This window comes from Lycorma delicatula, chromosome 12 (assembly GCF_047948215.1).
Source record: "Lycorma delicatula isolate Av1 chromosome 12, ASM4794821v1, whole genome shotgun sequence".
In the NCBI taxonomy this organism is placed as follows: Eukaryota; Metazoa; Arthropoda; class Insecta; order Hemiptera; family Fulgoridae; genus Lycorma; species Lycorma delicatula.
In genome coordinates, this window is record NC_134466.1 from 1,727,704 (window position 1) to 1,754,602 (window position 26,899).

Sequence of the window (26,899 nt, forward strand, 5' to 3'; positions counted from 1 at the left end):
AGCAAGTATTAGTTGCAGTACTACTTTCGAAATATATACTTTTCTTTAAATAAATTGATTTCGCAATCCTAATTTAAAAATCTATTATATGTTATGAATTATGTAAGGTTTAATAACTTGAATAAATTTTAATTTTCAACTAATCACGAGATAATCATTAAAAAGCAACTATTTCTGAAAGTAGAAGTAATAAACAATATATTTTCATTACACTAGTGAAAGTAGTTTCTCCTGTACAGGTTGTTGCATAACATAACAAATTATTTGTTGTTCAGTAAAAGTGCATGTTCTTCTCAGTCGTTCTTTAAACTTTTAGTACCATTTTTTTAAGTAGAATGTTACATACACTTATTCTCATTTCTAGATTAAAATTAATACTTTTCATTTCAGTATTGGCAACCTTGTGTTCTACTGATGTTTTTGCGGAAAACTCACAAAAGGGTTTGTACTATAAAAGGAATCAGTTTGAAATATTTTAGATTATGTATGTTATTTAAATACTGTACAATATTAATCACTAATATTTATTATCTGATGACATTACTTGTTTTGTTAAAGCCATATAACAATATAACATTCCTATTACAAAGTGTTTAATTAAAATATATACTAAGTTTCTTTTAATTATTATTATTACTCAAACAGTACTTTTATTCATTATTAAAATTATTCATTTTTAATCTCTTCTTTAAGTTCTGTAATTTAAAAATGTTTCAGTTTACATTTTTCAGTAATTATATATTGTTGTTTTTAGAAATCTAAATGTTTTTAATTATTTCATCAAAAAACCATAAAATATTTCGGTATTGTAAAAAATGTCTATCTATAATCTTAGAATAAAACATCAACCAAATTTATACAGTATAGAGAAATATTGTCACTATATAATAAATAAACAGTTTATACTGTAAAATATTATACACTATGAGAAAAGATGTATGTCTAATTAAACTTTCAGTACCATTGTCTAAAACCAATATTAACACCAAAGAAAGCTTGAAATGTACTACAGTACAACATTTGGTAACAACAAAAAACAAGTACTAACATAATGCAGTAGTAGTTTCAAGATATATATTTTTGATTTAAATAAATACTGTACTTTTAGGAAAAAATACAATACATTATTAATATTTATAGAAAAAAAAATTGTCTAACTGTTTGGAAACAATCACTGTTTGGAATTAATAAGCTGTTTTGATTCTTCTTTTTTTTATCTGTGACAAAAAAATTTAATTTCTATCAATGACGATAATAATTTTTTAAAATTATTATCGTCTATAATTATTAAATTATAACTAGTAATTACTAGTCTATAATTATTAAATTATAACAAACCAAACTGAACCTTGTAATAAAATGTTTTTCTGTAACTTGCTTTATAAATCTCTGCATTACAATCACATGAGTGAAAAATTTGCATTAGGAATGACAAATTACTTACTTTACTATATCAAAGCAATCATTTAATTAAGCATCTTTCTGTTAATTTTTTCAGAATTATTTTACAATATTTTTTTATGTTTAATTATGATTACATAATCTGTTAATTAGTTTTAAATAATTATAACAATTAAATTAATCTAAATTTTCTACATGCGTGTTCATTGCATATTAACAAATTAATGCCTTAAAAAATTTTATTTTTAATCTGTATGAATTTTAGTTATTGTTATGTATTAATGTGAACTCTATATATATATAATGATATGTGTATAATAATTATATTAGTATAATTAGTATGTATAGTAGTACAGTATAATAAGTATATTATAACGTTATATTTGTTAGAGTTTTCATAAGCACATAAATTGTGCACTTGAATAAAATCAGGCGTAAGATATTGTAATGAAAAAATTTTTAATAAAGAGAAATTATATCTAGCTGTGACTATAATTTTTAATGTTTTGAAACTGAAGATAATGAGTACAGTGTTTTAAGAATGCTATGTATTTTGAATGATTAAATAATATAAGAAATAAAATTTTATTTTATTTTGTCACATTAAGATGGTACAGTTCTTATACACAGACCAACAGCAGGGTTACCAAAACGAATAGCAACAATGGGTGCTTCAATTAGAGAAAGTTTAGCCCGCCATCAAGAAAGAATGCAAGAGAGACGTAACCGTTCTAGGAAAGAAATATGCTATGGTATGTATTATTCAATTGATTTTTTTTTTTTTTTTAGGAAAGATAAAGCAATCAAAAATTATTTAACAAAGCTCTTATCTTTATTGTCAAAAAATTAATCATTTTCCATGAAAAATATATATTAAACTTCTGACACCCACATTTTGTTAAGTTCATTTATTTATTCATTTTTGTTCAGCTTTTTGTTTAGTTCAGCTTTTTTCCACTCATTTGCATGCATGGAAAAATGTTTCAGTTTTTTACTAGGCATGATACTTTTGCATTATTTCTTTTACAGTTAAATATCTATAAATATATTTTTTTTTAATTTAAAATAAATTAAACATTAAAGAGTATAAAATGAATGTAAACTTAAATTATGGAACATTATATATGTAGATTAATATTTAATTTCATAGTAGTATACTTCTTTAACATAGGTGGACTAGAACTTAACACAATCACCATAACAATAACAATCACCATAACAATATTCATTTACTTTTGTAACAGCTTTCTATAGATAAAATAGCTTGGCAAAAAACCAGAAATTTCTTAATTTATCTTTAATGCAACTCAAATTACAAGGTCTACAAAAAGATGATCATGTCTTAGGCTGGTTTTATTATCCAGAGACAAAAAAAATTTCTTTCTTTAATTTTTCTTTTATTTTTATTAAAAAAATTGTAATTTACATACAAAATTTCTTGATTCCCCTCATAAATTTTACAAAATCATTTAGTATTACTGTTTGCTATAATAGGGTTAAACATATTTTTTCATAGCTAATTACAGGCTTGTAAGTAATATTTTTTGTTTCGCCTGGAATTATATTCAATATTTACTGAAATACTTTATATCTTAATCTCAGTTCCTGGCTCAGTTGTCTCATTTAAAGATTTAAAAAATATACAATTTTTTAATACAAATACATCTGACATAATAGTTACAACTTTCAAATCACCAAACTCATTCTAGATATACATTCTATAATTATTTTTCAGTTGCACTTTTCATAATGTCTAATGTTATGATCATTAACATCTAATGTTGCAATCATGTTAACCCCTTAGATCATTCTTCAAAGTAATTTATTCATACGTTTTACTTAATTGTAACATTCACTCATTACTATATACTGTGCATCATCATCTTCAGCAAAGTATTGAAACAAATTTATCTAAAAGTTCACATAAATATTTTATAAATTTCAATCCATGTTTGTACAAGTTTCAGCTCACATCACCTCATAATATTGAATTCAAATGACTGTAATTTGAAATGTTAATCATTATTATCATCTTTCATAAAGCCTTTTCCTTCATCATTGTTTTAATAATAAAATTGTTAAATAAATGGGTAACTAGAAGGCCTTCATCATGTGCAACAGGTCTTACTGGAAAGTGATCAAGAATGCTGTACTATATGTTTTGATCTTTAGAAGTTCTAAACACATCAATAATAAAGAAACATTTGGGTCTAGTGATCTTTTGGTTCATACCAACACATAGGGTCATCAGATGACAAAGACCTTCATGCATCAATTAGTTTAAATAGACTATTACTGCATATATGTATATATATTTTTTCCTTTATTATTCTTATCATTGCTTACAAAATTTAATAAAAAAAATTAATTAATTAATAAGAAAACAATTTTTTGCAGAAAGTATGAGCAGTCATAAACTTAACCATTAAATCTATTAATTAACATGAAAATACTGAATAAGATACTCTGTCAGCTAGGCAGACAAAAAACTTTACGTTAATGGTAAAGATAAAACATTCAATCTACTATCAATACAAATTATTTAAACCACAATAAGCTTGTGATAAACTGACAAATCTATACAGGGATCCTTTAAATATATCTATAGAGTTAGAGTTCTGTAAGTTAATATTAAATTTCCGTAACAATTTTCTAATTGTTCTATAAGTACTCATTTTAAACAATAATGAGTTAACATAAACATTTTAATAAATCGTCAACAATGAATGAGTATAAAGTCTTCCAGTAGGATACAAATAACATTTATTTAAATAGATCCCTTACAAAGTACTCATAAAAGGCTTGAAATAACAATATAATGTATTATACCAAACTGTTTGTGATTAGACAAAACTAATTTTGTCAAAACAATGTTTTAACAAAACAATTTTAACTACACATTCAATAATATGGATTATAAATTATAAAAAAAAAAATCGGCCTAAATCTTATTAGAAAACTATAATTATAAGTATAAAACTTAAAATCTTTATCAGTAAAATTGCAAAATATATAACATAACTAGCTAAGTCAAACTTAAAACAGTTACAATTAGAACTATGATCATATTTATAGCAATGAAAAGTAATCTATCTTTCTATTTGAAAAATATACAATTTTAGGGTTATCTAAATGTATTTATTTATTTATTGCTGACAACAAAATACTTTAAAATATAAAATCCAAAATTTGATATAATACAAATATTATACATTTTTTAAGAGAAAAAAGTTTTGTTGATTTCACTTAAGTTAAAAAAAAAATTAATATTTTTTCAACTTTATTTAATAAATAATAGGTTATTTTAGCTTCAACAGCAAAAGTCACCTTGTCCATTAGTGAGAGCATTCATTTAACTATAGTAATAGATCAGACTTGTAAGTCGATATAGTTAAAAGAAAATGTTGAAAATCCTATTTCTCTTAAAATAAAAATAAAACTGATAAAGTTCATGAGCATAATAAAATTATAGCATTTATTGTAATTTTAGTAATAATTAAAGATTAGTTGTTTTGCCAAAAAAAACCAAGAGGTAAATTAGTTAAAAATATTTAATAAAAATAAACTATCCATATTAAAGAAAAATCTATTTTTAATCCAGTTCATTAATTCTTTGTTGGTTTTATATTTTATTTTATTATTCCTAATGTGTGCATTGCAATCTGTTCAACTAGTGAATAAGTAAGACACTGCTAAGGATATCAATATATAGAACAAACTGAGGTTGATAATATTTATCATTACATTTGAGAAGCTCTCAAACTGTGAAGCTTTTCTGAATATTTAATGGAATATTATTTATAATTTTCCAAAATATAATATTATATTTATAATTTTAATAGCTGGAAATAAAATATTTATTTAAGCAGTTTGAATGATAAAAATTAAAGCTAATTAATTATTCAATTTAATTTTTAATTTAAGCTAATTAATTTAGCAAAATTTTTACTATTATCATTAATTTTTTATCATTCAAGCTGATATATATAGAAACAATAATAATAATGAGTGAAAGTTAAAAGATATTGTTAAATATAAAATTGTTGTATTTTGATAAAGATTATATGTAAGGAAAATAAATTTTTGTAATTTTGTAGTACTATTTGTAATACACAAGTGGTACTTATATAAATAAAGCTAACAATTAAAAGTACAAGATGAAAAAATGAATCTGTGAAATCGATTACAAATTTCTATTATTAAAAACTAAGCGATAAATTGTTTTTCTGGGAAGAATTGGCGTAGCATCACCTGAATCAAGATTTATTTGATTAAGCAAGATGAAAAATCAGCTTGTAAGTGTGCTTGTAAAAGAAGAATATCTTGAAGATTTCTGACTGTTAATAAAAATACAATAACAGAAACTTTGAATCCGTTATTGACTTAAAAACCCGGTATCTATTCAATTTCTCAAATTGGAAGAGTGAATATACAGAATGATTCAAAGAAAAGGGAAATTTTAAAAATTAAATAACGTTAATGAAAAATTTTTTTTAGAAAATGAATTTTATTTCATGTAATTGTACAAACGTTGCCATTTTAGGATACATACATTTTAGTTTATTTTTTAAAGATGACATCTTCCAGGTGACCTCCTCTTCTACGTAAACACTCACGAAGTCTCTTCGTTAAATTGTTCGTTGTTTGACGTAACATCTCTACTGGAATTTCCGCAATTGCTTCTCGGATCTTTGCCTTCAGTTCTTCCGTTGAGTAGCTACTGGTCTACTGTGGAACAGTAGACCTGCTACAATTTGCTTTTAAGGTGACCCCACAAAAAGTAATCGCAAGCTGAGAGATCAGGCGATCTGGGAGGCTATCTAATGTCACATTTCGTGAAATGATACGTTGTCCAAACAATCGGCGAACAGCTGCTATCGATATTCGTGCAGTATGTGACGTTGCTCCGTCTTGTTGAAACCAGGCTGTGTTAAGAATCGGTGCAAATCTCTTTTGTTGTTCCACAACAAAGGTTTCAAGCACGGCTACGTAACGAGCCGACGTCACTGTAATCGCAAGACCGTTGTCATCCTCAAAAAAATAAGGGCCTATAACACCGTAAGATGACATAGCACACCACACGGTCACTTTCTGGCTGTGCAACGGACGCTGGTGTAGCTGCGTAGGATTTTCTTATGCCCAGTATCTGAAATTTTGCTTATTAACAAATCCACTGAGGTGGAAATGCGCTTCGTCTGACATCCACAGTTCGTGAACAAACTCTTCGTTATTATTTATCTTCTGAAGCATTATATTACAGAATTGTGCTCGCACAACTGCATCGTTCGGTTTCAGTTCCTGGACGATCTGCAACTTGTACGGATGGAATTGCAAGTCCTTCACTAACATTCTTTGAACACTTGAACTATGCAATTGTAAAGATGCTGGGAGACGACGGATTGACCGATGTGGACTTCGTGTGACAGCATCTTGTAAAGCTTGAACATTCTGTGGTGTACGGACGGTTCGCTCACAGCCTGGAGGTTTCTTTTTCATTGACGAACCGGTTTCCTCAAAATTAGATATCCGTGTTTTAATTGCATGTGCTGATGGAACACGGTCGTGCCGTCCCAGATTAAAATGACGGTGAAATTCTCTACGCGCTCCCTCCACACTGTCATTGTTTTTGTAAAACGCTTTGACAGCAAATGCACGTTGCGCACCACTCCAAGAATCCATGACAACTAAATGGCAGGTTAGGTTAGAGAGACTGGCGCCACTTATCAAGTGGTACCAATCGCCCATGGCTACCAACACAACTTTCAAAATTTCCCGTTTCTTTGAATCACCTGTATATACACTGTTGGATCAGACCACCAGTAACTTGACCTATTTATTTCTTGTTCGTGATTCCACATTACTCTACCTAACAGCTTATTAGCTTATTTGTCTGATTAATGCTTTTCGTGCTAAAAGTAAATTATCATTTTCCATAAAAGCAAAAATTTAATCCGATCATTTTACACTTTCTATATAGTGATATGCTATTGGATGATATAAAAAAAAATGGGTTGCATGAATAAAACAGACTTAAGGAAGCAAAGAAATAACAGTTAGAATAGAAAGCGACTAGAAGTAAAGATCATGATTATATAATATATTACTTTACAGGCACTTCATTATTACCCATGTAATGTTTTAAAGAGAAAAACTTTGTCTAAACTGTATGTAAGCAGTATAAAATTTGAACTAAATCATTATAGTGGACAGATGAAACTTTAAAAACTGATTAGATTAAATGAATATTTAATACAGCAGTATTTAATGCAGCAGTATTATAAAATGACCCATTATGTTAGTGTTTTCTAAAAATTACTTAATAATTCAAACGATAAAAACCATGCTCAAAGCAAATAACACTGATCAAGGTATTTTTGCTATGTTTATATTAATTTACAGCCACTGGACATTAATATAAATACTTTATAAAAACTGTCTTTAAATACTCATAAAGATATTTGCTGGGTGCATAAAATAATGAATGACTTTATACCATTTCAAGGATCAACGCCTAAATTTAAACTACATTTGTATGAAAATTAAAAATTTCTAAGAAAAAAGGTTCTCATGCATACATTTTTATAAAATTTCTTGATTAAATAAAGACATGTATGACTGACATGTATGTATGACATGTATGTATGTAGACAGAAATGTATGTCTGTCTATAAGGAGCCATTATCAATGCAGTTGCAGATGTTGTGATAAGAGATATTGGTCAAGCGACCTGAAAATATCATATCCAGTCCCAATTATATCAAGCATTCCACGACAACATACTAGAAAAAGTAAGGAATGAAAAGTTTACTTCAAAAAATCAAATAATATATTGCTGCATAACAGCATGCCGATCCTACCAAAATGCAGGTGATATTCAATCCTGAATCATCTGCCCAGTATTAAAAATCACATTTTCTTACTAAGAATTTTACATTTTTTTATAGATCAAGAATTTACAAGAAAGTTAAGCCTTCAAGAAAAATATCTTTTTTAAATTTACATTATGTAGCAATCAAGTTTATAACTTAAAATAACTTCTATTGAATTTAAGGCTCGCTTAAAATAAAAATTTTCATTTAATAAGAAACTTACTCAATTTTTACTTTATTTATTTTTATTTACCAGTTCTATTTTTTGTACAATTTATTGTAAATATGTATTACTCTAATAAGCTTTACATTTTATTTTTGAAAAAAGGTATAGGAAAAACTTACTTAATGCAATGGTATTTAAGTAAAACAAATGGAATATTTATTAATAAACTAATACCAATGATTTATACTAATTATTACTTTATTAATACATTATTTAAACTAATACAACTGTACATTTTTAGAGTTACTCGGCTGTTTCCCAATGGCAATATCAAAACATCAACCGTTAAAAAAAACACCTCAACCACCTGCTGAAGTAGACACAAAATTCTGGTTGTTTACAAGAGGAAATCAGAGTGAACCTACACAATTATTTTATGGTGACAAAAGGGAATCAATAGTAAAATCTAGTTACGATTCGAGGAAAAAAACAAGAATATTAGTGCACGGCTTTAAAGGTAGTGGAATGGATTTTGCAGCAAGAGCCATAGGAAATTTACTGATGAAACTTGTAAGTTAAAATAGTTAATTATGTTAAAAATAACTATAAATACTTATAACTGTCTAAACTAAATGCTATATTCGCATGCTTTCTTGAAACTATTCAAACTTAAATAAAAATAAGGTTTGAGTTTTTACTCAAATGATAAGCATTTCATGTGCGTGTGCATACACACACACACACACATTATAATCTTTTACATTAATGCATCCATAGACTACACTGCACACACAAAATTAGGGATTCAAAATTAATAACAGGGCAAGTGAAAACTATCATAATAATTACATGTAAAACAACTTTTATTTTTCATTTATAAATATATAAGTCAGAAATAATTACCGTATGTTGAATATTTATCCAAGATTCAATTTATCCATTGTTACTGATATATCATACGAAAAAATTAAAAGAAGTACTTTGATGCAGAATGCCCTAGGCTCGATTAACCATATTTGTAGTTCTTTTTGAGTTCACTTATATTTTGTATTGTCACATTTTATATACTGTCACAATAATTTACACTTATAACATTAGACTGGGAGAGCAAGGAAGTCCTGCTGAAGCCATATCTCTTACCTATTTTTGTAGAAAGTTTAGAAAATTATAAAAAATATGACTAAAATTTGTAGGTGTACCATACTCTTAAAAATACACCACATTGGACATTATACCAATCTGCCAACCTCCGTGGCAGGACGGTAACAACTCTGCCTTTCATTCAGAAACTTTTGAGTTAAAATCCTGATCATGCTTGACATTTTTTTATGTGATACAATATTCATTTCTTATCACCCAAAAAAAAATGATTATGGTAACTATAAATTAGCCGATGAGAGAGAGAGAGAGAGAGAGAGAGAGTGAGAGGGGGGGGAGGGGGAGAGAAAAAGTAAGGTAATATTACACCGGCAACAGTAATAACACACCAGACATTCACCTTGAAGATACATGTGTTTTAAAATTTACTTCTTGGGCTTTTGATACCCTAATTTATTGTGTATGTTAGTTTATAATTAATCTCATGTAAAAAGTGGTTTCATAATTCTTTTTACACGACTAGGAATCACTGTGTAAGATTGGATATTTTTCATTTATTCTGATATTCAAAAATTTTTCTGATATTCTGTTGGCATAATGATGAATATGGTATGAGAACCTTTCATTTTTCAATTTCACTGTTCCTTTATTTGCCTTCCCATCTTGTTCTCAGGTTTGTTCCTTTAATCTTCTATCTAACTGGTATAACAGCCTCATATTTTCTTTTCAGTTTTTCATGTGTCTCTTTGCATAGCCTTTGCCTTTGTTACTGCTGTTTGTGTGTACATTTATATATATTTATATTATCCTACTTATAGAAATTGTAAATACTATTTTGTAAAAATTTGTAAGAAAATAACATCTTTATTATGCACCTTCTGTATCATACACTTCATTCTGAGGATAGAAATATAATTAATTAGTCATGGATTACAATTAATTTTCCATTAAAGTTTTAATAAAACTGGTTTTGTTATTATTAATTGCTGAACACTGATATAAATATTGTAAAATATTATACAAATGAGCTTATTAGTAACAGTTTCTTTTCAAACACTAAGACATGAAAAGATTATATTAGAGGAATACATAAAATGTTAATTATATATTATATAATATTTATTCTAAATATTAATTATATTTAAATTCCATTAAACAAACCCTCTGGAACAGAATATTGAGATAAGACATATCTTACGTTAATATTTCATGAAAGTACTTTCATGTGAGCCCATATCCTCAGTCATGATTGAAATAATTCTATTATTGCATAATAATGTTCAAAATAATAATAATAAACTTTATTAATTAATAATATTAATATGTTTTATATATGTTATATATGTTTTATATATGTTATATATATAATATTATTCATAATAATAATATGTTCAGAATTAGATTTCTTGAACATGGAAATTATAAATTAAATTTATCTAACATGGCAGACCATCAAATAAACAAAAAAACATTTATTTTTTTACTTATATATATTTTTTACGTAATATTTATTTTTTCATATATTATGTAAAATATTCTGAACAATGTTATATATTATATTTAATTAGTACAAATGCAACATAAATTGATCATATTTGACTAGATGGTAAATATGAGTATTTCCTAATCTTTTTTAAATGGGCTTCATTAACACCAGTGAAACCGTGAACTCCACTGAAGCTTGAATTGCATAATTAACTCTGAAAGGTCTTCTTCAGAACAATTTCTACACAATTTGAAAGTAAACCGTTTGTAATGAGCTCTTTACAAAAAAATAAAACTAAATAATTTTTAAACTATGGTTTTAACGGAAAAGTACCAAAAATTGAACAGCCATATAATTTGAGTTATGGGTAAATGGAATCTAATAATTAAGTTTAATTTTACTGTAGTCTCTTTTTAAAAATAAATTTAAAAAATCTGTACATAAAATTATTTTTTACTTAATAATTTTCAGGAAGACAGTAATGTTATTCTAACCGATTGGGAAAAGGGAGCAGCAGGGCCATCATATGCTGTTGCTGCAGCAAATACACAACTTGTAGGAAGACAATTAGCTTTATTATTATTAGATATGACATCGTTAGGTACTCAAGCGAAAGACATCCATATAATTGGCTTTAGTTTAGGAGCACATATCGCTGGTTTTGCTGGTAGAGCTATTCAGCAACGTGGATTACAACTCGGAAGAATAACGGGTTTGTATGGAAAGAAAGCTGTAAAAAGAATCATTATTGTTTTATTCTTCATCATCGTTATTACAATCTCCCTGATTCCTTCATCTGAGATTCCTCAGGTCAAGGCTTAGCATATTTGGTAACTTTGACCATTGTACATATGTCAAAAAAAATTTGAAGCCAGATATACAGAAAAAAAAATCCATGTTGGTTTGAAAATGTACTTTTAACAGGAACTATTATTTTTAGAACTAGTGTTGAAGGTCATCAATTAGATATTTGTCAAGAAATAAAAATATTGCGTTTTCATTATATTTTCTCTATTGATATAATTTCCAATTGTATAAATGCTTTATTTTTCTTTTTTTTACTCTTTTCTACTACTGTTTTTTATTAACACAACAGCTTTGATCAAGTTTATGTGTGTTGATAATAAAACTAAAAAACACAATAGAAATCAAATAAAGTTAAATGAAATTAAATAAGCTTTTTACTTCCTTGTACACAGTAAAGGAAGTATTGTGATCATAAAAAATTTTGGTTTTCAGATTTCAATGGAAATATCCATTTTGACCATAACTGAATCCAATTTGATTAGTTTCGGTATGACATCTGTACATATCTCACATAACTCAAAAACAATTACCAGTAGAATGTTGAAATTTTGGATTTAGGACTGTTGTAATATCTAGTTGTGCACTTCCCCTTTTGATTGCAATCGACTGAACCAAAAGTGTTCAAAAAAGCCCAAAATCAAAAAAAAAATGGATTTTAGACTTTTTCTTAACTGCAGTAATAAGCCCCCATTGACAACTTTTCAACGATATATCGATATATATATATATATAATGAAAATAAGTGGTACTTATTTTCATTGGTCCCAGAGTTATAGCCTAATAAAATTTTAATTAATGAAATATTTGGTTCTTACAAGGTGAAGGCACATCGTTCTGAATTAGAATTCATCTCCTTTTTTTAACTTTTTTTTTTTTAATTTAAATATATTGATTTATAATTAATTATTAACCTCTGATTGCAAAAAAAAAACTTTTACAATAAATAATAATTCAATAATAACAATAAAAAAAAGAATTATGAAAAAATATCAGAAGTTATTAATGAAATAAAGTTTTATGTACTTTTCATTTAAAAAAATGTGTATATGTTATTTAATAGGCATGTAAGGAAGTCATGTAGTGTCCACATACATTTTTTTAAAAATGTGTTTTAATTGAATAAATGAACTGAAAAACTTAATTTTTTTGACAAAAAAATTGAAAAAATTAACATTATGTGTCAATAAAATCACTGAAAATTGTCTATATCTGTTCAAGAAACATTTAAAATAAGGAAATTTTTTTCAATGGTAAGTTTATGTTACGGAAATATTTTAATCAATAAAACAATAACTATTCGTAAGCAAGCAATAAAAAAAAACAAAATTTATAGAAATATTGTTTTATGATGAATGTTGTTTTTGAATTTGTTAATTTCCTTAAAAAATTAAGTTTGCTCTTTTCATACCACACTTCTCTCCAATTATCCCATTACGTTGTCTACTTGAAATCAATCCTGGATATAAGTGAAATAAAAATACGACATTTACTTGTTTTATAACATGATTCAAAACAAAGCTTAATGTAGTGGTTTTTTTTACAGTCTTTTAATACAAAACGCTGTGACAATGTTTGGTGGTGGTTGATCAGGTTTATAAAATCACATCACATCGAAAAATAAAAATTCTATTAATTTTTTTCACCATTTCAACCAAACTATTTTCTAAACAAAGGGAAATTATTTGTATAACAATAGGGATTACAATTTTAAAAATTCGTATTTTATTCAAATACCCAAACATGTTGTAGGAGTATTGAGCTCTTTTTTAACTATATTTATTATAATTTGTATTAATTATTATGAATTACGATCAATTTTTATTGATTTAGCAACTTAATCTGGAACACCTATCTTTTATTTGTAAAAGATACCAGTTAAAAATAAATTTCAGTAAAAGTAATTCTAGTTTCAATCCCTAGGAGAGGAGTTTATCTTAACTCTATAAAAAATATTAGAAATATTTAACATATTGTTTAAAAAAAAATTAATAAATCTTTAATATTATAGATTTTTCTTCTATTAAACAGGTTTGGATCCAGCATCACCACTATTCAGACAGCATTTGAAAGCTTCATTACCCCCACTGACAACATCAGATGCTCAGTTCGTAGACATTTTACATACTGATGCAGCAAGAACATGGACGAATGGATTCGGTTTATTTAAACCGATTGGACATGTTGACTTCTTTCCAAACGGAGGAAAAGACCAACCTGGTTGCGCCCATTATCGTGCATCACTAATTGTCAGCCATCTCGGTAAAGTGTATAATTACTAATTCTAAAAATAGTAGTTGCATTAACTACAATACCATTATTGAATGGTGAGTGCCCTGCTAAGTCTAAGGTTTTATTCAGTTTTCATTTATATTACCGGGGAGATTTTATTTAATAGTTCAGAAATTTACTTTAAAAAATCCATCAATTTTTTTTTTTTAGAAAATATATTAATAGTTTATAATGGTTGGTAGTTATATCAAAATTTTATACTTATTCTTCTCTGCTACTGATGCAAAAATAACTAAATTTTCATTATAGCATTGTACATCAATACTGAATAGCAAAAATAGTGATAATATATCTGTTATGTGGACTGTTGTCACAACCATACTAGTTTTAGACTCATGTTAAATATTACAGTGATTTTTAACAGCAACTAGCATCCCAAATTAAAGCAAAACTAAAGAATATTATAGTTTCTCATTGCCTTCTAAACAGAAATAAATGCACTGTTATTAACAGTATTCCAAATCATCAAAATCCAGATGACATTTAATTATGAAATGATGACACAGCCAGTTCCTGAAGCGAAGAGAAGAAGGTTCATTGGAAGGGATGAGTACCATCAGCATTTTAGTTGACTTAATATGCTGTTATGCCAGTACATTTGTCTCAAAGAAAAACCCTTTTAGGATCCCAAATCCCTTTTAGTAGATTCCAAATCACATTCTCTAATAAATCTCGCATAGCATATTAGTTATTAATGCCTACCTGTCTTCAGCAGTAACTGGTTTCTTATGTCAGCTTCCTCTACTTGAGCATGGTACCTAATAAACATATAGATATTGTATTTAATAAAAATTGCATGAATTAAATTAGTTAAAATTAAAAATTATATTTACTATATTTTATATTATATTTAAAAAGACTACTAATTGATTTTACATTTCTTTGCTTTTATCAGAAGGTACAGTTAATTCAAGTGTAATATGTAATCATGTAAGAGCGTTCCGATATTTTTTGGAAAGTATGCAAGCAGAAGAAACTGGATGTGAGTATAAAGCATTTCCATGTCCAAATGGTTATGATGCTTTCCAGTCTGGTTTATGTTTTCCAGAATTCTGTAATACTAGCAGTACAGGTAACATATTTAATTTTACTTTTATTTTAAAATCTAAAATAATTTTATATAAATAAAATGTGTATTAATATTTTAATTCTTAGTGATTTTTTATCAATAAAAATGTAATAGACAAAAATCACTAATTTAAATGGCATCCTAAGCCAAATTTAAATGTCAACGAGTTTTTCTTTAATCGCAAAACATTTACAATTTTCATTGATGAGATTAGCTTTGCTGTTTTTTGTGTTTCAATTCAAACCAAAGTCATTTGCCAGTAATTTCTTTTTATTGGGAAGATTTGAATTAATTTAGAACATGGTCAAACAGCACATTATGAAAGATCATTCTGATAAAAAAAAATTGTTACTTAGAACTATTTAAAAAGAATTAATTCAATTAGCAAACAGGACAAAGGATAAAACAAAAACTCAATAAACATGTTAAAACTATCCATGTTCTGACCGCTTCTGTAGTCAAAATGGGCATGCAAGGAGATATTTAATTCAGTCTGTAGTTTTATATAGTCCATAACATTCAGGAGGGATTAGCTTTTGAAAAACTAGGAATTTTTCATATCAGCTCAATGGTTTTTGAATTATCACAAACACAATTTCTTTATATAAATATATTTTATTATTTATTATTATCTATACAATTGTATAGATTTATTTGTTATTTTAAGTATTTATTAACTGATATGCATCATTAATTTAGCATGTTTTTTTTTCAATTTTATATACTATTCTGGTAACTACACTGGCAATAAAATATATATAGTTGAATTCTTAAAAAGAATTAGTAGTTTAATTGGGATATTTAATTAGTATATTTTAAGTGTATCATTTGTATTATAGAGCAGTGGACTTAGTAAATAATAATCTTGAACAATATTTTAATTTACTGTTTTAACGTAGATGTAATTTTCATTTTGTATTGTTACATTTATAATATTGTTATTTCATTTGATTATATTTTGAAATGCACTGGCTATAGACATTTATGAGGTTTATTAATTGTGATGTGCTAGTTAAATTAAACAAAAGTATGCTGCTACAATTCCAATTTCAGTAATTTAGTCAACCAAAGGAAAGTAGGCTGGTTCCTGGTAAAGCCACAAATGAAACTAAAAAGGAAAGCCCCAAATAAATGTCACTCTTTTCTTTATGCTTACCTCTGGCAGGGCAGAGGATACTTTACCAATTCAGTGTTCTCATCATCCTTCTACCCAGAGATACAGCATTAATGTAACTTTTTGGCTGGTAATTGAATGAAGGTCATGCTGATTTAAACAGCTTTCTATTTCTGCTGATGAGGTGATAAAATTATAAGAAAGCATTAGAAACTATGTAAAAACACAACACATAGCTCTGTGTGTGTTTTTACTCACAGGTTCCACGCCCATAACTCTGGTTGAAGAATTTGATTTTACTGTATGAAAAATAGTCTTATGATATTGAATCTATTCACTGACTTAAGTATAAATGAAATCTAGTAAACTAACATTATAGCAATTACTAATAACTTTTTTTTATTTTATTTTTTACAGATGGTTCATGTAGTGTAATGGGTTATTATTCAGTTAACAATCCTGCAAGAGGACCAATGTATCTTGTTACAAGAGATAAAGCTCCTTTTTGTGGTATGAATTAAAATTAAACATTTTTTTTTAAATATTAATATCACAAAAAAATGAAAAGCCTGAGTTTGAATAGTCAAATATAAATTTAATTTGAAAAAAGTTAACAAGTTTAAACAATATTAACCTTTGTAAATCATTCAAGAATGTACAGAGTAATTTATAATTTGAAAAGAAACTTACTTTCACATAAAATCTGTAGACATGCCAAATAATTGGGATTTTTATAAGAAATTTTGAATTAAACTGTAATGAAAAAATAATAAATTAAAAAAGAAAATAAACAAATAATAATGTTTAACAAACAGTGTTTCAAAAATATAAAAAATGATTACCTTTACCAATGCAGTAGAATAAAAATAAAAATAACTGTTAATAAAAATAAAAAATTAAGACTAAGCAATCTCAAATGAATGTTTCTAAAAATATATTAACTGACTGAAATTTCCAAGTCAGATCACTCACCACAACCAAACTTGTCTGCATATAATTGGATAAGATAAAAATTTATCTTATGAACAACAAGAGGCAGCATGAACTGTGAACCGATCGTAAACACATTTACAGAAGGAAATAATTATTAAAAATTCTTATAAAAGAAAATTTCGCAAAAATCTTTTTAATACATTTAAAATTCTAATACTATTAAATAGTGCTCCCTATTGTATTCATTAATTTAGTATTTGCATTATTTTTAATAAAATAATTCTCAGCTATCTAATTCCCATTTATTTCAGACGTTTTTAAAAACTATCATTTCTAATACGGTAAATTTTTAACCAGTTTCAAGGAATGTGGGCTATGGCTAATTCCTTGCTCTTACACTCATAACGGCAATGTGCTCTCTGAACCATTGCATATTAATAATGAAAGTAGAAAAAAGGTAGGCATATGGCTTGCCTTCATGGCCTGCCAAAATGTTACATGGTTTACGTTTCATTATACATGATTTTTTAAAATGTTTTTGCCAACTGTAACTAAATAATGTTCATGAATTTAGCGTACTAACAGCAAAAACCTTTACAACGAAAAACTTTAATCTTATTAAGAATCAGTAATCATACACAAAGAAACACATATATTAATTATTTTTTGATCAATTGAAAGTTTAAAAAAAGTTTCTTTTAAAAAAGTAAATTATTGTAATATCAGTAATTTTTTTTTAATATTAATTTGCAGGAGAACAGCTTAGAGCAACAGTTTTAATCTCACAAAGAACACAAAGAACAAGGGGATATCTTCAATTATCACTTGAACATGGAAATGAATTTACTAGTTTCCAGCTTTACTCTGAGTAAGTTGATTATATTATCATATTAATTTTGATAAGTTACTTAAAACAGTTTAAACGTTTGTTACTCTACTTTTACTTGATAATCGCTAGATGAAGCCTTTACTATATCGCATTTTGTTTTCATTTTTTTTTTGTTACGTTTATTAAAAATTTGCAGTCCACCGGTATGTAATTACAATTGAAAATTGTATCTTATCAGCCAATATAATTAAAAATTATCCTAGTACAGTAGGACTGCAATAATTTGGCATGCTCAAGGATCTGTCAATGCTGGATTATCAAATATGACAGATTATCAACGTCATTTTTTTCAAAAACCTGATTTAAACAAGGGGATATAAGTAAAAGCTACATTTTTAACAACAAAAACAAATAACTGTTATTTATTAAACACAACAGAAGATATTACAGTATAAAAAAATTAAAAATATGTAGTACCAACTGTAAAAATAAAATTGTATTAAAAATTAAATATACATATTGTACTGTACAGTTAAATCAGTTTAAGGCTCAGAGTTTTAGCAAGGTTCAATATAAATCATTTTTTGTAGGCCTATTATGAAATAAACATGCACCATCGCTTTGAAGAAACCAAGAACAAGTTAATTTTATCAAATAAAAATTGTTACCAAGAATTTGGTTCAGTTCAATCTGAATCACTGTCTGTAAACCTAACGTAAGTGTCTGATGATGAATGCATGGAACATGTCAGACTTGTATCTACCACTGATTAGGTAGCATAAGTTTTCTTCTGAGCCCTCTGAAACATTGTTGGGGTGTTAACTTGTTTCTTGAATTGAGTTCTTTTTGACAAAAATTATTTTGTATAATGTGGAGATTCATAACTTCAGCAATGTTGCATTGCTGGCTCCTGTCTGTAAATTTGACAAAGGTTTTTAAGACTTCCAAAGCCTCAGCCAATAGATGCAAGTTGTAATTGTTTCTTCTTCATCACTCTCAGTTTCTTGCGACTCCTGTGGTCTGAAAATACTTTATAGTTTTATTACAGTCAGCTCTTCTTTGATAGGCACATTTTGGTCAGTGTCAATCCATCCATCAATTTCTTCTACTGAAAGGGCACTCAGTTCATTAGTGGAAGCACAATTTAATGCACTTACAATTTCAGAGTGGTCAGTAGCGGGTTCATCATCATTTTCATCCTTTTCCATCTCGGTTTCTTCTGCCAGTTTAGGCTATAATTTTCTTCAGGCCCTGTGCAATGTTATATTTTTCACATCAGGCCAAGTAATTGCAGCTGGTAAAAATAGTGTCTTTAATGTTAAAATTGTGTTGGAAATCTTTAACGCTACAATCTGAGCTCAGCAGCTAGTGTACAAACATTCCTCTGTACTTATACTTAAAATTTTGTATGGTCCACGAATCGTATTAGTGGCTTAACAATGGGAGGAAAATATGTGTAAAAAATATTACATGACACAAGCTGAGATGCTGGGGGAGAATGAGCTCGGCAGTTGTTGAGGACGAGAACTGCCTTAGAATCTTTATGTAGCCCTAGTTTTTCAAAATTTTCTTTCGCAGCTGGAACAAAATGATGAAGGAATCAGTCTTTAAAAACCTCGGCTGTCATATAATCATTAGTCCGAGCACCATAAATAATAAGCAAATGTGTCACATTTATGAGAGGCCTAGGCTTTTTATACTTTCCAATTACAAACAGAGTAAGTTTATGATTGCCTGAAGCGTTTCCACACACTAATAGAGTTAGTCTGTCTTTATTCTTTTTAAAACAATCTGGGCTGGACTCTTCAGCAGCAGCTGGAGCTGAGATTGGCAAACACCGCCATAACAGGTCAGTCTCATCAGCGTTGTTGTAAATTTGGGTTGGGGATAATTTATGTTCACCAATAAGTTTTGAAATGTTGTTTTGTACTCATCTGCAGCAACCTCATCGGCTGATTTATTTCACCAGAAACGTCTAATTTATGAATGCCATAACAAATCTTGAAATTATGAAGTCACCCTTTAGAGAAAGAAAGAATTTCATCTGCAGGTAAATCTTAATTCCTCGTAAAAAAAATTGGCCTTTTCAATTATCATAGGCCCCGTTATTGACTTTCCCTCTGCTCTGTTAGCATTACAGTTTATAATTTAAGTTTTTTAGAGTTTATCTAATGTCGAGACTTTTAACAGAAGCAGATTATGACACAAATTTTTTTAACTGTTTTTATTTTTTAATATCGTATATAGTTGAAGATGTGATATTGAATTCACGCATTTTGTTTCAGTTCCCACCTTCTTCCAATCTCCTTATGTTGCCCAGTTTTTGGTGGATTGAAGATCAAACGTTTGCGTTTTTCCGTTTAAGGGCACTGTTGTTCAGTTTAGAAAACATATTCACTGTATGTACGAACCTTTCACTGATCTGTAGTCTATTTGACAGTCGTACACATAGCTAAACTTTGATACAATACAATACAATGTTTTATTAAATACTGTAGCTGTAAAAGAAAAACGCACAGTGAGTCTAGCATGAAGCCAAGATGGCGACTGGCTGAGCACGGCAAGAGCACATCCACACAGTGAGGCAGACAATAGTAACAGATGAGACGCCGAACGGTTCTGATATCTCCCGAATGTGTCAAGCGCTAAATCCCTCAAAAGAGGGAAAAAGCGATTTCTGATGGGTGCCAGACTATTGGGTCTGCCGGATTATCGCAGTACTGCACTTTCAATAGAAGATATCTTCAGAAATATCCCTCTACCAGAAAAAGTATATTTTAAAAAATTAACCATAATACTAGATATCTGTCAATGTCAATGATCTATATAAATTAAAAGTTAAGACCAGTAATTAAAATACTAGTAAATTAAAAAAAACACACTTTTTGCAAAAATGAATATTAACAATTATTAATGATACATCTTAATCATAGTTGTAAATACTGAAACATTAAATACTTCATATTCATATATGTAATACCTTAATAGTGGAGACAGATTAATTTTTTTCTGTAAATAAATATGAACATTGGCTGTTTGTCAAACATACTTTCTTTTTCAGTTTAGCCTCCAGAACTACCGTAAGGTATTACTTCAAAGAATTAATGAGGATGATATAAATGTACATGAGGTGTAGCCTTGTACAATCTCAGGTTGACCACTCCTTAGATGTGTGGTTAATTGAAATTCAACCACCAAAGAATACCAGTATCGACGATTTAGTATTCAAATCCATATAAAAGCCTTTACTGGAATTTCGATCTTAGAACACTCGACTCAAATAATTACATTAAATCACAAAATAACAAATTTTAACTTATAAAAAAATTGTTAAAATAAATAAAAAATAACACCAGTACCAGTCAGATCTGTCAGAAATAACTAAATGGTCTGAAAGGCACATGCAATAGTAACTCCTGACCTTACATGTTGATATCTTCATGAAATAAAAGTTTATTAGAATATTAATATTTTCATCACTTATTTTACTAAATACCTATAACGTACAACAAAACAATTAATTTATCAGTAAAGTTAAATCTCTTTCTCTAACAAATGACAAACTTTTTAATTTATAAATTAATTTTTATACTGGTCTAATTAAAAAAATCAAGGAACTCTGACTATACTAATTGTTCAGTACTTTTCTTCTTTATAAATGGTTTTGCGCACATAACCAAACAATATGCACTGATTTTTTTTCATTCAGATATTGCTACTAAACCTTCCTAAGTGTCCAATCATCAAACCATAATCTCCTACTTTCACTTAAAATTCTACAAACAATTATTAATTGTACAAAAAAATGTTTATAATATTTTCTACTTTGTCACTTTTACACAATGAACATATGTTTATTACCACCCCTATGCGGGACATAATTTAAACTCAAGAACCCATCTCATGCCTTAAATTATGTTAATCACATTTCTTTTAAAATTATGATAAAAATACCTTCTTCTTAATTAACACTAACCAAACTTTACAAATTATGGAGTTGAGATCTGTCTGTTTGACCGATTGTTTCACCTTTATAGATTTTCTCATAATAGTACTTAAAAAACAAGTAATAATCCAAATGACATCTCCATAGCTCCATGCATCAGATATCACCCACCTCTTTACACCTATATTCTAATATTATATTCAATGATTTGCTGTACCATCCAGTGTTGTCATTTATAAAAATCAATGCTAACTTACTAGGAAGCCAATACTCCATCAATTAAGAACTTTAATTATATAATTAAAGTATAAGTTTAATATGTACACTACTAATATACTGTTCTATCTTGTCTTGAAGTAGATTACATAGTTGGCGTTCACCTAGGCAAGCAAAAAATTTGTTTTATAAAAAATCTTAAAAATATTTCTCACTTTTCTCCTGTATAACTCCATTTTTATGCAGTATACGGTATTACAGATCTACATATATTGAATATCTGTCTGTTTGTGGTTAACAAGACATCATTCTTACAAAAAAATGTTCAAATTTAGTAAGAACCTTTATAGCTACTGATACTTTTTCTTTTGAATGCTCCTCATCACCATTGCAAGCTCAATTTTAAATGAACCCCTACCAGAACATCTGTTATACCTTATTAAACTATTCTTACTTTGTGGCATCTATAATAAATACTCTTATATTTCTTCTTAGCATTTAAATACACTCCTTTAACTCAACAGTTTATATTTTTAAACCAATTTTAAAATTTTAAGGCATGTAATCCCTTACTTTTTTACATTTTTTATTAAATTAACCTCAGTGAGTGCTTTTGTCTGGTAAATAAAATGATCACATTTTATTTTTATATTTTGCATTTTTATTTTTATTTCTTTTATAAACAATTTTTAAGCATCTTCTTTTACAATTAATAACTGCCGAGTGTAATTATTAATTTGTATTTATTGTTAACATTTTGTACTGTTAATAAATATTTTGTACAGGTTATCAGATGCAGTAAAAGGTGGTATTGAGCTAAATGCACTGGCAACAGCTAAATTTGGTTCAATAAATGAAAAATTAACACCAGATATATTGGCTAATTTTAGCTTTCACTCATTATCATTTCAAAATCCAAATAATTCATCATTACCAGATTCACCAGTACATATTGCACGAGTAATTATTCAGTCATTGAATGGAGTAAGGTATTGTAAAATATAATCAGTAACATTATGAATACACGTATCTTATAATAAATATATATTTTAAAGCTAAAAGAAGATACTGTTTATCTAATAATATAAGGCAGTTAAATAATTACTAATTGTTAGAGACTAGAGATTATAACTAATAAGTAATAGTCTCTGTTACCAGCTGAACTCCAAAATATTATTCATTATTACCATTAGGGCAGTTTGCTATACACACATGAAATAAAGTATTGTGATTTATATGAAGTGGAAGTTTGTCTGGGAAAAGAAAAATTCTTCCACTTTTTCTGCCCTGGATCATTAAAAACTGGGTCACTAAATGTTTCTTAACCTTTTCTAAAGAGAAATATTGAAATAAAAATTATAAATCAAAAAATAATGAAAATTAATCAACTTTAAAAATGGTTATACAAAGAAACGCATTAATTTTTTTTAAATTTAATTCTCACAAAATGAAAGTTTTGAAAATATGTCAATGATATATTATCTTTTGTTTTGGTGTGTTCTCCAAAATCAATGTATATTGTTATGTTCCAAGAAAAATTGTTTATCTGATGGAAAGACATGGCATAATTGAAAAGAAATGAAATTTTTTAAAAAAGAATTCAGCATATTAGGCAAAAAAATAGAAAAATGCACTATTTTGAAGTTTAGCTAATGCGATATGTGAATGGATATAAGGAAATAAACACCAAAGATATTTTTCTCAAAGGATTATTTTGAAAGACCGATAAAGTTGAAATGAATTTGTTTAAAAAAAAATCAGAAAATATAGAAGTTTTAGATAGTTTTATAAATAATGCTGCCTCTACTGTGGTATGCAGATAAAAAAGATTCAAGACATGTCATGAAAATAGCTGGTATTGATCAGTTAAAAGCAAAGAGGATTCCAGTTACGTTGAAAATAGAACTTAATGAGTCAAATTAAAAAAATTAACATTTTTGTAACCGATGAACCAGTCAAGACAAAAAAATGTGAAATAGTTCTGGTATACTGTCATAACTTGAACCCTATTAAGTTAGTGGCAAAGAATATAATTTAAGTGAGAAGATGTAAAATATCTTTCATTACAAAACATTCAGAATACACTCGTAACTTTTGAAAAAGTGGAACTCTTTCACACTGTGTATCATTGAAGAAGATGAATGTATGCCGATAATGTGATTTTGTTGCTAGAAAATTTATCACAAATTAGCCAGACTTAAGTGATGTAAAATCCAGTAGTGATAATAATCTATCTGATTTGTCTGCCAAAATAAACAAATTTTTGCTAATCTACTGATTAAGAGGAATAGCAAATGAAACATTTTTATTCATTACAGGAAGTTACTGCAGTAACTCTACTTCTATTTTTTTTTTGTATAACCATGTGACAATTTTTTTGTTTTTATTAAAGGTTAGGTAAAATCATTTTTGGAATTTAAATACATTTTTTGGGGGTTATGAATCAAGCCTCTTCAAGTCACCTTCAATGATGTTTTTAAATTCATTTTTATGATTTTTGCCAAAAGCTACTTTTTTTAGTAAGGTTCTCACCTGAAATCGTCAGTTAATTTATTCTTTGGCACCCCTAAATTATCAAATAAGCTGGCAGAGAACAAAGAATTGAAACAAGTTGTGAAAAGTACAAGTATATTTCTTATTTATGTTAACGTAAATGAAAACCAGATGATTTGGTTATGAATGATAACCGGTAATCTCATTAGCATTTTATATCTAAAATAACAGTAAATATGCGCTATAAAATATATACAATTGTTAGTCTTTGTAGGAAAAAAAAAATCATATTTAAAGATATTAAAATTTCATTTTTATGAATAGTTTACTTGATAAAAGTAAATATTTTTTTCAACTTATAATGATCAAACAAAGAGGGTGGAAGCAATGATTTACTGAAAAACTGAAAATGCTCTACCTTTATGCTGCAACATATGCTGGGGAACAAAGACTTTTATGTAAGTGGTATTATACACTTTTTTAAATATACATTTTTGTTTTGTTATTATATTTTAAAATTATTATTAATATTACGCAGGTGGCAGTATTGTGGTGAAGATGCTACATTAGGAAATAAAGATGGATCTCCATTTCATACAGTTACTCTGCCTTTAAAGGTTAATAGTTGCTAATAAACTGTGATAACAAAAAATTAAAGTTATTAAAACATGTTAATCATATGATTAGTTAAGCAATAATTAATAATTGATGTAAATATGTTAAAAGTTTATTACTAATAAAATATATGTGTTCATTTTTTAAACATGTCTGATGTTTTATTTATTGATCAATAAACAAACACAGGACGATGTTAATACAAATAGCAGTAATTTCTATCAATTTAATCATGACAGAGTCAGGTTGCAGATCACTGACCTCCACTTTATTTTATCCTTTCTTTACTCTACTTGCAAACCATTTTCATCTTTGTCCTATTTTACACTTCTTCCTGAACAAGATTTGTTCATTTTTTTCTTGGTGATCCTCTATATTTTTATCAGTTATGTCTAGTTTTAAAATTTCCTTCAGTTTATTTCATAAATAACTCTGTAGATCTCTTACTTTATTTTTTGATCAGTTGTTCAGTACATATTTTTCAACTCTTCTTAAGCACTACATATCAAATGCCTGCAATTTATTGTATTCTTGTAGTCACCAATGACTCTGAGCCACACATAAAATGGGAATATACTGACATACATTATAAATATTTTCCTAATGTTTGAAACATGCAAAAAAATATATAAAATTGATTCCTAACATGAAATTTAAAGAGAGAACTGGGTTTTAAATGAAAAAAAGTTTGTTAATCTGTAGAGATTTATAGGCAAGTAAAAAAAGTGTATGCTGATATGGTTACAAATGAATTGGAGTGACAGTAATATTTGATAAGGGAATACAAAATGCTTATAATGAAGATTGTTTTGTCAACCATCTCTTGCAACTCAATGAGTGAACCAAAGAATAAACAATAAAATGTAAAAATAAAATATTCATCATTGATTACACAGCTCATTTCCTCAGATTTTGAAGTTTCTCCTACTCAAAACAACCAGAGAACATCGTAACCACAAAAACACTTGTACCACATTGGTTCCTTGATTAATATCTGAAGAAGACAAGAAAAGTAAAATAGGAATATAGTTGAAATTCTCAGTCTCAATTTAACATATTATAATTGAAAATGGAACACGGATCACTCGTAAAATTAATTTGGAAGTAAATGATCTACGATATCATTCAGCATACTTCAAGACTGAAAAAATTCAATTCTGAACAAAAGAAAAGTAACCGTAAGTGTTTTTGGAACAGGAGGGCTGCTTACTAAATAATAATAATAATAATCTTTTTGCCCTGTTTTCTGTACTCCTTTTGTTTTTTTTATTACAAATCAAGTTTCTGATCTTTGAATTACTAGGAAATGTTTTTTTATCATACAGGCAGTATTTTGGCATGTATTTACACATGTGCACACAAAATTTAAATGTAATTAAAACAGAAGATGTAGAATGAAATAAATTAGAAATAAAAAAGAACAAGATCAACTTTAAAAAAAAAAAAAAAATCATTTTAAAAAATCATTTTAAAAATTTGCAAAAAATGTAAAAAGAATTATATGAAGTTGGCACTAAATTAAAGATTAAAGGTAACAGTTTTTGGTAGTCAATTTTGATAATTGGTGC

At 27.5% G+C, this 26,899-nt stretch overlaps 2 protein-coding genes across 2 annotated transcripts in view; both read left to right on the top strand.

Moving 5' to 3' along the window:
• The window catches only part of LOC142332962 (uncharacterized), a 386,939-nt gene that overhangs the window by 186,437 nt on the left and 173,603 nt on the right, over positions 1-26,899 (top strand). The window lies entirely within an intron of this gene.
• Positions 212-25,463, top strand: LOC142332956 (pancreatic triacylglycerol lipase-like). Its single transcript, XM_075379676.1, has 10 exons — positions 212-441; positions 2,010-2,153; positions 8,738-9,006; positions 11,492-11,732; positions 13,856-14,086; positions 15,012-15,188; positions 16,717-16,809; positions 17,986-18,100; positions 23,009-23,212; positions 25,255-25,463. The coding sequence occupies exons 1-10, from the start codon at positions 336-338 to the stop codon at positions 25,346-25,348; spliced, it is 1,674 nt and encodes a 557-aa protein (XP_075235791.1). The 5' UTR covers positions 212-335; the 3' UTR covers positions 25,349-25,463.